At 44.3% G+C, this 11,398-nt stretch overlaps 1 protein-coding gene across 1 annotated transcript in view; it reads left to right on the top strand.

The window, feature by feature from the left end:
• The first annotated feature begins 5,713 nt into the window (after positions 1-5,713).
• Positions 5,714-11,398, top strand: part of pigu (phosphatidylinositol glycan anchor biosynthesis, class U) — a 66,155-nt gene continuing 60,470 nt past the window's right edge. The window contains exon 1 of the mRNA XM_063041122.1: positions 5,714-5,869. Within this exon, the coding sequence (XP_062897192.1) occupies positions 5,740-5,869 (130 nt within the window). The 5' untranslated portion in view covers positions 5,714-5,739. The remainder of the gene's footprint in view (positions 5,870-11,398) is intronic.

Genomic DNA, 11,398 nt, shown 5'->3' with positions numbered 1-11,398 from the left:
TGACCAAGGCAAAGCCTAGGCTCCACACGTTTGCCGCATTCCCATTGTAACTTCTTCCCTGCAAATCTTGACACTGTCAGTGACGAGCATGGTGAAAGGTTTCACCAGGATGTTGTGGTCATGGAGAAATAGCATCAGGGTAACTGGAATCCATCTGATTTTTGTTGGACACTGAAGCAAGAAGCCTCAGACACTGAGTACAAATGAAAATCATCAACAAAATATTTTTAACTTAGATGAACTATTGCAAAATATCAGCTCTGACATGCAATTAAACACATTATATTCAATAAAAGTTCACTTCTTATTTCTCCAAATTTGCATTCAGCTTCAAATGGTCTATTATAACCGCAAATGAGGAAGTAATACTTTTGACAAAGTTTGTTGTCCAGTGTATTCGATAGGTTACAATGAGAATCCTCCTCATTCTGCTAGACTCCAGCGAGTGCAGGCCCAATGCCACCCAACTTCCCCTCATACACTCCTCACTCCCTTGAAGTCTGAACACAAGAAATGTGTGAGCATTGACTTGCATGTGTCAGTGTGACTAGGGGTCCCCCTGCTGGGTTAGGTTCAAGAAGGCAGTGTGAAGAAACAGTACTGACAAGGTAACAGAAGAACAATGAGCCCAAAACGTCACTTCTTTTACAGCAGCATGAGAGGAGGTTTCTTCCTTGACCAGATATGTGTTTACTAAAGGAGGTGTAAGGTGCTCCTTCCCTCCGCTAGCCTGCAGGTCACCCACGGGCAAGGTGTAGCACCCACTTAGCCACCCACCCCGATCATGATCATGTGAAGTCATGGGAGCAGGTGGTGGATGGTCGTATGAGCAGCTGGTGCAAATCACAACTCCTGGTTATGCGACCACGGATGCCAGGCAGACAATCTCTGAAGTGTATTGATAATAGCTGGAGTCATCCATCTTGTAAAGACACTGCCCAGAAGAAGGCAATGGCAAACCACTTCTGTAGAATTTGTCAAGAACAATCATGGTTGTGGATAAAGAAAAGAACTTGAAGAGCTTCAGATGAAAGACAGATGGAAGACCATGATTACCCACGTCAAATGACACCACACTTAATGATGATGATAATGATGAGAGACTTGTAATCATAGACCCATTCAACAAAGAAACAGGCACTTTACAGGAAGTACAGAAACCCTTGGTCCCACAGTGGAATTCATGCCACAGATGGGTGTGGAGGCCAAGTCACTGGGTATATTAAAGTGGAGGTTGCTAGCTTATTGATTAGTAAGGATATTAAAGATTATAGGGTGAAGGCAGGGGAGTGGGGTTGAAAGAGATAACAAATGCATTGGTGTTTCCATACCAGGATGTGACGCAGCCAGTCAATGTACTCTCTTTGAAAAGCTTTGATACATGTGTAGTGGAGAGTATATTGCCTGGCTACATTACAGCCTGATATGAAAAGACCAATGCCCCCTAAGGGAAAAGGCTACAAAAAGTAGTGGATACAGCCCAGCCTGTCACAGGTAAAGCCCTCCCCTCCATTGAGCACATCTACACAGAGCGTTGTCGCAGGAAAGCAGCATCCATCATCAGGGACCCCCACCACCCACGTCATGCTCACTTCTCTCTGCTGCATCAGGAAAAAGGTACAAGGAGCCTCAGGACTCACACCACCAGGTTCTAGGTCAGTTATTACCCCTCAAACATCAGGCTCTTGAACCAAATGCAATAACTACACTCAACATCACTTGCCCCATAACTGAACTGTTCCCACAACTTATCAAATCACTTTCAAGGACTCTTCATCTCATGTTCTCGATATTTATTCCTTATTTATTTATTACTATTAATTCCTCTTGGTGTCAAAATGGTTGTTTTGACGTGTCCAGTGTGGTAGTGTAGTAGGTAGTGCTTGTCACCCTCACTTTCAGCTTCCTCCATTGGCTAGCGGTCTCGCAAAAAGGAGAATTGAATGAAGTGAATTGAATTGACTTTATTACTTACATCCTTCATATACATGAGGAGTAAAAATCTTTACATTACTTCTCCGTCTAAATGTGCAATGTGCAACTTATAGTAATTTATAATAAAGAGTATGTGCAACAGGACGGTCAATATTACATAGAAATACAGTTGTATCAGCATGAATTAATCAGTCTCATGGTTGGTCCTAGCATTTACATTGTGGTACTGTTTACCGGATGGTAAAGTTTCTCCCTGCCAGTACATAGCCTCTCCAACAGCAAGCCTCATGTAATGCCTCCTCGCCTGCGACACACGGAAACTGAACCCCTTTTGGTCTCTGTCTGAACTACAGAGGACGGGGAGGAGGTCTGGCCCCTGCACGTGTAGCACCCAAGCCCACGGGTGTGAGGACACGCCCTGGTGCTTGTGAACCAGATCCCCAGCCGTGGGTAAATAGCCCTACTGCCTTGTGGGCAGCCTCGGGAGAGACGAAGGCTACGGGAGTAAACCCAGACAGCAGATCCAGAGTGGTGCACCTAAGGTGGCTGGATGTGATTGAACATCCTTCCGGCAGCTCCTGCAGCCAAGCTGGTGACAAACGTATTGCTTCATAAGCTTTCCTTTGGACTACGCTGGTGAGGCCGAGAGGGGATCTTGATGACTGGGCATCTCAGGATCTCCATACCTTCCGCCCAGGCTTGTGATGGTGATCATCATCACCCATTGTCCCGCGAGACAGATGGTGCCAACCTCCACCAACTATTATTTCTTTTTGTACTTGCACAGTTTGTTATCTTTTGTACACTGGTTGAACCCCCAAGTTGGTGCGGTCTTTCATTGATTCTGTTTTGGTTATTATTCTGTTGAGGATTTACTGAGTATGCCTGCAAGAAAATGAATATCAGGGTCACATATGGTGACATATTTGTACTTTGATAATAAGTTTACTTTGAACTTTGAAGTCAGCTTTGATCAAATGGTAGAGTAGACTTGGTGGGCTGAATACCTAATTCTGCTCCTATGTCTTAAGGTCTTATGGTCTATGTAGGCATGCAGGGGAAAACTGTGCAGTTCTGGTCACCACACTAGGGGGAGGATGTGATTGCAGTGGTTCAAAGTTGAAAGTTCAGCGTTCAAGCAAAAATTATTATCAGAGTACATACATGTCACCACAAACAGCCCTAAGATTCTTGTCTCTGCAGGCATACTTAGCAAATCTATCGAACAGTCACTGTGAACAGGATCAATGAACAAGCAAATGCAAATGCAAATACAAATAAAAAGTAATAAATAAAGAGTGCATGAAAAAAAAGATAAAGGGTCCTTAAAGTGACAAAATTGGTTGTGGGAACACCAAAAGTAGAATGAGTGTAGTATCTTCTTTTGTTCAAGAACCTGATGGCTGAGGGTAGTAACTGTTCTTGAACCTGGTGGTTCAAGTCCTGAGCCACTTGTACCTTAAACCTGATGGCAGCAGCAAGAGAAGATCATGGCCTGGTTGGTGAGGATCTCTGAAGGTGGATGCTGCTTTTCTACAGCAACGTTTCATTTAGATGTGCTCAATGGTTGGAAGGGTTTTTCCCATTATGTACTGGGCTGAATCTACTATCTTTTGTAGGATTTTCCGTTCAAAGGCACTGGTGTTCCTGTACCAGGCCGTAATTCAGCCAATCAATACACTCTGCATTCCACATCTGTAGGAGTTTGTCAAGTTTTTTGATGACATGCTGAATTTCCGCAGACTCCTAAGGAAGCAGAGGCACTGCCATGCATTCTTTACAATTACATTTATACGACGTGTCCAGGACAGGTTCTCTGAGATAGTGACGCCCTGGAGTTTAAAGTTACTGACCCTCTCCACCTCTAATCTTCTGATAATTACTGGCTCATGGGCCTCTGGTTTGCCTCTCCTGAAGTCTACAATCAGTTCCTTGGTCTTATTGACACTGAGTGAGAGGTTACTGTTGTTACATCACTCAGACAAATTTTCAATATCCCCCCTGAATGTTGATTTATCAGCACCTTTGATACGTCTCACAACTGAGGTGTCATCAGCTGTACCAGAAGTTCATTGGGATGTTGTCAGATCTGGAGCTATTCAGCCATGCAGAGAGGTTGTGTAGTCTGGGTTGTTTTCCTTGGAGTGGAGGAGGCTGAGAGTTCATCAATGGTGGCATACAACATTAAGATGAGTAGATAGTGAGAAACCTTTCCACTTATCAGAGGCATCTAACATCAGAGGCAGTGGTTTAAGGTAGAAGGAGAGCTGAGGAAGATATTTTTCTCCCAGAGTGTTGTTGGAACCAGGAAAGCAGAGGGGGTGGGGTTTGGGAGATAATGTCTTTGTTGAGATTTCTCAAGTTTTGCTTATGCAGGTGGAGGTGAGCTTGGAACATTGAGGAGAATTTGAAAGGCGAGCAAGGGTTCAGCGCCGACTGCCTGCCTTTTGAACCACTGGTGGGACGGATCTGTCTGATGCCAGATGAGGAGTCTGTGGATCCTATTGCAGTGGTTCAAAGTTGAAAGTTCAACATTCAAGCAAAATTTATTATCAGAGTAGACACATGTCACCACATACTGGGGTGGGGGGTTGGTTTGATTTTTTTTTTGTGAATGACCTCTATTTTTTCTTGTTTCGTGGTTATCTGGTAAAGACAAATCTCAGAATTGTGTATGGCACTTTGATAATAAATGAACCTTTGAACCTGAGAGAATGGCGGAGGCTGAGACTTACACAACATCTCAGAAGTTTTTTTGATGAACACTTGAAATGTCATGGTACAGAAATCTTTGGCTGAGTGATGGAATACAGAAGTATAAATAGATTCCTAATAGTCAGTACAGTCTCTGTAGGATGAAGGGTTTGCTTTCATGCTTTGTGACTCCATGACTCCTTAAGGTAAATGCAAACAGGTCTTTTCCACTGAGGTTGGGTGGGATAATGAACAGAGGTTATGGATTAAGGGTGAAAGGTGAATAGTTTAAGGGGAACATGAAGAGAAACTTCTTCACTCAGATGACGTTGAGGGTGTAGAATGAACTGACAGCGCAAGTGGTGTGTGTGAGCTCGACTTCAACGTTTAAGAGCATTTTGGATAGGTACATGGGGTATGGAGAGCCTTGGTCCGGGTGCAGGTTGATGGGAGTAGGCAACTTAAATGGATCAGCATTGTCTAGAAGGGCCTGTTTCCGTGCTGTACTTTTCACCGACTCTATGACTCTGCAGCAAAGTTTCCCATAATTCATAAACACAAGAGATTCTGCAGATACTGAAAAACTTGATCAACACACATACAATTCTGGAGTAATTCAGCAGGTCAGGCAACATCTATGGAGGGGAAGGTTCCTCCAGCATTTTGAGTGTGTACATCCACATATACTGCTGCTTTAAAAAATGTATTAATTACAAACTGTTTAATAATTCAAGAGGTAATAAATTTCCCAAAGTATCTCTCCCAAGCAGGAATTCCCAACCTGGTGTCCACAGACCCCTTGGTTAATAGTAGGGGTCCAAGGCATAAAATAGATTGGGAACCCCTGCTCCCAAGAATAAATAAGAGGTTTAATATTTTAGAGACTGCAGATGCTGGACTATAGAGGAATAAACAGTCCCCTGGAGGAACTCAGCGGGTCGATAAGCATCTGTGAAGGAGGAGGAAGGAACAAAACCCCAGCACCTTTAGGGTCTGTGAAACCCTACTGGTTTGTTGCCGAGAGGAACTACATATCCCAGTGACGATCGCGCGCTGACGTCATTTCCGTTGTCCTCTCCACTTCCCCAACTGGGGCTGGTGGTTGGGACAATGGCAGCTTCCTTGGTGCTGCTGGTGGCCGTGGCGATCACCGTCAGGGCTGTGCTGTTCCGCTCTTCGCTGGCGGAGTTCATCTCGGAGCGAGTTGAGGTGGTGTCTCCTCTGAACTCCTGGAAGAGAGGTATTTGTTGTAGTAGTGTCGGGAGTGGAGGTGGCGGGCCGGCCTTGAGTGTCAGCTCCATGACAGACCTGCATGGATTCCCGGTGGGCCACAGCTCCAGGTGTCGACACACCCCCGGCACCGAGACACAGGAGATACCGCAGGTGCTGGAAATCTGACCCAACACATAGACACAGAATGTGCTAGAGAAACTCAGCGGGTCAGGCAGTATCTATGAAAGGAAATGCTCGGTCAACGTTTCGCGCGAAAACCCTTCATTAAATGCTGGTGAACTCAGCAAGTTAGTCAGCTTCTATGCAGGAGAGCATCTCATATTCCATCTTGGTAGTTGTAGAGTGCTTCAGCGCAGAAGCAAGCCTTTCGGCCCATCTAGTCTATGCAGACCGATCTGCTTAGTCCCACCTACATGCACCCAGACTACATCCCTTCAAACCCCTCCCATCCATGCACGATTGCAAACCTCTTAAATACACAATTGAATCTGTAAGTATAACACTTGTGCTTGTTCCACACTTGCAGTGAAGAAGATCCCACAGACTCCTCTTAAATATTATGGCCTGAAATGTTACCATTCCTCTCCTTCTTCCACAGTTGTTACTCACCCCACTGAATTCGCACAACAATTTGGTGCTTCAAAATCCAGAATCTCTAGTCTCTTGTGTCACTTCATTGTGACTCTAGTTTCATTAGTGTGGCCTGCTGGATTGGAACTAAAATTGTGAAATTATGGTAAATGTCTACATTTAAGCAGTTATTTTTTATTTATTGAGATACAGCAAGGAATCTCCAGCCCTTCGAGATGCACTGTCCAGCATCCCCTGATTTCATCCTAGCCTAATCACGGGACAATTTACACTGACCAATTAACCTACCAACTGGTATGTCTTTGGACTGTGGGAGGAAACTGGAGCACCCGGAGGAAACCCACGCAGTCAGGGGAGAACATAAAAATTCTTTACAGGCAGCGGGTCAGAATATAGTAATTGCAATTGTTTTTTATTGTCACATGTACAGAGACACAATATGGAAGTAATTTATGGTCATATGCGCAAGTGCGTGTATGCATAGGTGCAGTGAAAAACTTGCAGCAGCACCACAGGCACATTGTATCAGATGAGCAGCATTCACAGGAAAGCCATAAATTAATCAAATTATACACAATTTTTTACAAGATGCACCATTAGAACAAACAAAAGTCTATTGCAGTGCAGAGTGATGATAGTGTTGCTATACTGAGGGGAGTGGTTAGGGTTGTGCAGGTTGGTTCAAGAATCGAATGGTTGAGGGGAACTAGCTGTTCTTGAACCAGTAGAACAAGAACAGACCTTTCACCCCACGATGTTGTCTCATACTAATTAAACCAGGACCTAGCGAAACTAATCCTTGTGTCCAGATCCCTTCATTCTCTGCTCATTCACGTGCCTGTCTCAAACCCTTTTAAATTCCTCAACCATGTTTGCATCCACTACTACCTCTGGTAGCGCATTCCAGATGTCCAGCACTCTTGTTTAAAAAAGAAATTCCTTCGCTCACCTTAAATATACGCTCTCTCCAGCAGGGGTTCCCAAGCTTTTTATGTCAAGGACCAATATCATTAACCAAGTGGACTGTGGACTCCAGGTTGGGACTCCCTGCTCTACAGTATTGGACATTACACTCCCCCCTCTGTGTACCCTCTCTCTCTCACTACTCCCCCTCTGTGATCTCTGCGGCTCTCCGATTCTTCGACCACGTGCTCGCCCAAACTCACTATAACAGCACCGTATCCTTCCTGCAGAATATGTCTTTGCCGTTTCGACCCTCTCCTACCAGATTCCCCCTCCAGCCTTTTTATCTCCGGTCAACTTCCCAGTTCTTTACTTCACTCGCTCCCTCTCTTCCAGTTTCACTTATCACCTACCACCTTGTACTTCTTCCTCCCCTCCCACTACCTTATGCTGACCTCATGTTTTTTTTCCAGTCCTGATGAAGGGTTTCGGCCTGAAATATTGACTGTTAACCCTTCTTCATAGATGCTGCCTGACCTGCTGAATTCCTCCAGAATTTTGTGTGGGTTGCTCTGGATTTCGGCCAGAATCTTCGACTGTACTTTTTTCCGTAGATGATGCCTGACTTGCTGAGTTCCTCCAGCATTTTGTGTGTGTTGCTCAGATTTCCAGCATCTGCAGATTTTCTCTTATTTGTGATGATCAACTTTTATCAACCTCCACTGCTCCAGTGAAAAAATTTGTTTGTACACCATCTCATTTATAGCTGTAGTTTTTGCCTGTAGTCTTTCTTGAATTAATGGTTCAAGTATTTTCCAGATACTTGTTGTGAGAAGAGTGAAACACTTTGCATGTCATTCGTACAAATAGATCCAAAACATGAGTGAATATATGTAGTTTGTTCGTTATGTGCCATGTCATATGACGTGGGTGATCATGGTCTTATCCATGAACATGATTGTACTTAACAAATTTTTCTACAGAAGTAGTTTGCTATTGCCTTCTTCTGGGCAGTAGCTTTACAAGATGGGTGACCCCAGCCATTGTCAATACTCTTCAGAGATTGTCAGCCTGGTGTCAGTGGTCGCATAACCAGGACTTGTGATATGCACCAGCTGCTCATACGACCATCCACCACCTGCTCCCATGGGTTCACATGACCCTGATCAGGGGGCTAAGCTAGTGCTACAGGCAATGACAGAATGCAAATATGTTTCAACAAAAGTGCATTGTAGGTAGATGCAGCTTACCAGCTGCTTATTACAGGTCAGTTTGTGCTCTGCAGTCCTCCACAAAGAGCATAGAATGAGATTGTAGAATCATTGCTGCACTGGTCTGTTCAGGCTCCTTGTAGAGCCTTCCACCTCTGCTCCATTTGCCAAAGGCAGAACTTCCCAGTGGCCAAACACTTTCATTCCAATTCACAGTCCCATTTCAACTTGTCGATCCATGGCCTCCTCGGGCCAAGATGAGGCCACCCTCAGGGTGGAGGAGCAACATCTTGTATTCCGTCTGGGTAGCCTCCAACCTGATGGCATGAATATCGATGTCTCCTACCAGTAATTAAAGCTCCCGTTCCCCACTCTGGCTTCTCACCTGTCTTTCACCTTCCGCTGGATCCCCTTCTGTCCTTTCTGCTGTGGTCCACTCTTCTGTCTCATCAGGTTCCTCCTTCTCCAGCCTTGACCTTTCCCACACACCTGGCTTCACTTATCACCTTCTGGCTAGCCTCCCTCCCTTCTCCACCCCTTTTTATTCTGGGGTCTTCCCCCTTTTTCTGTCCTGAAGAAGTGTCTCGGCCTGAAGCGTCAATTATTCTTTTCTCTAGCTGTTGCCTGACCTGCTGAGTTGCTCCAGCATTTTGTGTGTGTCACTTCATTCCCATTTCCCACACTCTTCAGCCTTGAAAATTATGTTCTGCCAAGTGTGTGCCTATCAGCCTCTCTTTTGAAAGATCTTTCAGGCAGCCAGTTTGAGATTGTGTCCATCTATCAAAGTATGTTTCCTTGATCGATTGGTAAAATGCAATGCTTATGTTAGCCTCAATGACGCTTAACCATGCAGGTTCGGGTCACGACCAGTTTTTATGCTTAAAACTAAAATTTAATTTTCTCATTCCCACATCAAGGACCAGATAATTTCTTTAGGTTGTGAAGACACACAGTCCTCTTTTATTGTCATTTAGTAATGCAAGCATTAAGAAATGATACAATATTTCCTCCGGTGTGATATCACAAAACACAGGACAGACTAAGACTGAAAAAAACTAACAAAACCACATAATTATAACATATAGTTACAACAGTGCAACAACACCATAACTTGATGAAGAAGTTCACGAATGTTGGTTGCTGAATAACAATTGACTAGGATGCTGGGGAAATTCTGTCTGCTATTCTTTGAAATAATGCCAAAGTATGATCTGTGCATACCAGTAATGGCGTGTGGTACCTCAAAAGAATGGCACTTTGTAGTTTACCACAATCTTACCACTGTTTCCCACAATACCACAACAGGGGCAATATGGCAGCGTAGCGGTTAGTACGACACTATTACAACTCGGGGTGTCAGAGTGCGGAGATCAATCCCAACGTTGTCTGTAAAGAGTTTGTACATTCCTCTCCTTGAACTGTGTGGGTTTCTTCCAGGTGCTCTGGTTTCCTCCCACAGTCCAAAGACGTACCGGTTAGTAGGTTAATTGGTCATTGTAAATTGTCCTGTGATTAGGCTAGGGTTAAATAGGTGGGTTGCTGGGCAGTGCGGCTCGTTGGACTGGAAGGGTCCATTCCTTGCTGTGTCTCTGAATAAAATAAACCTTATTAAAGTGAATTCTAAGTCCTGAAAGGTAGTGATACTTTGAAGTTAGTTGCTGGAACATTTTTCTGCCTCAGTGACTATTGTCTATTAGCACTTGCATCCACAGTGATGAAGTGTTTGAAGAGGTTGGTGATGAAACTCCTGCCTGGGAGAGACTTGGATCTGCACCAATTTGCCCACCAGCACAACACATTCACAGCGGATGCCTTCTCATTGGCTCTTCACTCAATGCTGGAACATCTGGCAGCAAAAATACATACCTCATACATAAATGCATGACTACAGCTTGGTGTTTAGTACTATAATCCCCTCAAAACTAATCAATAAACTCCGAGACCTTGGCCTCAATACCTCCTTGAGCAATTGGATTATCGATTTCCCCACTTGTAAATCCCAGTCAGTTCAGATTGGCAACAACATCTCCACCACAATCTCCGTCAGCACAGGTGCACCACAAGGCTGTGTGCTTAGCCCCCCGATCTACTCACTTTGTACTTATGACAGTGTGGCTAGCACAGCTCCAATGCCATATACAAGTTTGATGATGACACCACTGTCGTAGGCCGAATCAAAGATGGTGACGAATCAGCGTCTAGAAGGGAGATTGAAAACCTGGCTGAGTCGTACCTCACAACAACAACATCTTACTCAATATCAGCAAGATGAAGGAGCTGGTTATTGACTTCAGGAGGAGGAAACCAGAAGTTCGTGAGTCAGTCCTTATCGAAGGATCAGAAGTGGAGAGGGTCAGCAATTTTGAATTCCTTGGTGTTATCACTTCAGAGGACCTGTCCTGGGCCCAGCATGTAAGTGCAGTTACGAAGAAAGCATGGCAACACCTCTACTTCCTTAGGAGTTTGTGCAGATTTGGTATGACATCCAAAGCTTTAACAAAGCTCTACAGATGTGTGGTGGAGAGTATATTGACTGGCTGCATCACAGCCTGGTATGGAAACACCAATGCCCTTGAATAGAAAATCTTACAAAAAGTAGTGGATACGGACCAGTCCAGTCTATCAAAGCCGTCCCCCTCTTCATTTCATGTTCTTGATATCTATTATTTGTTTATTATTATTTATTTCTATTTGTATTTTCACAGTTTGTGCAAATCAATTTTAACCGATATTTTGATGACAAACTCTGCCACCTTCCTCAGGCATGTCTAGTCTGGTGGTATTTATACCCCCGTCATCCATCCTTCCTGATTGGTTAGTCCTCATCCAAT

The sequence above is a fragment of the Mobula hypostoma genome, chromosome 2 (assembly GCF_963921235.1).
Source record: "Mobula hypostoma chromosome 2, sMobHyp1.1, whole genome shotgun sequence".
Classification (NCBI taxonomy): Eukaryota; Metazoa; Chordata; class Chondrichthyes; order Myliobatiformes; family Myliobatidae; genus Mobula; species Mobula hypostoma.
Note: the sequence above shows the minus strand (reverse complement) of the source record. Positions and strands in the feature narration are given on the sequence as shown.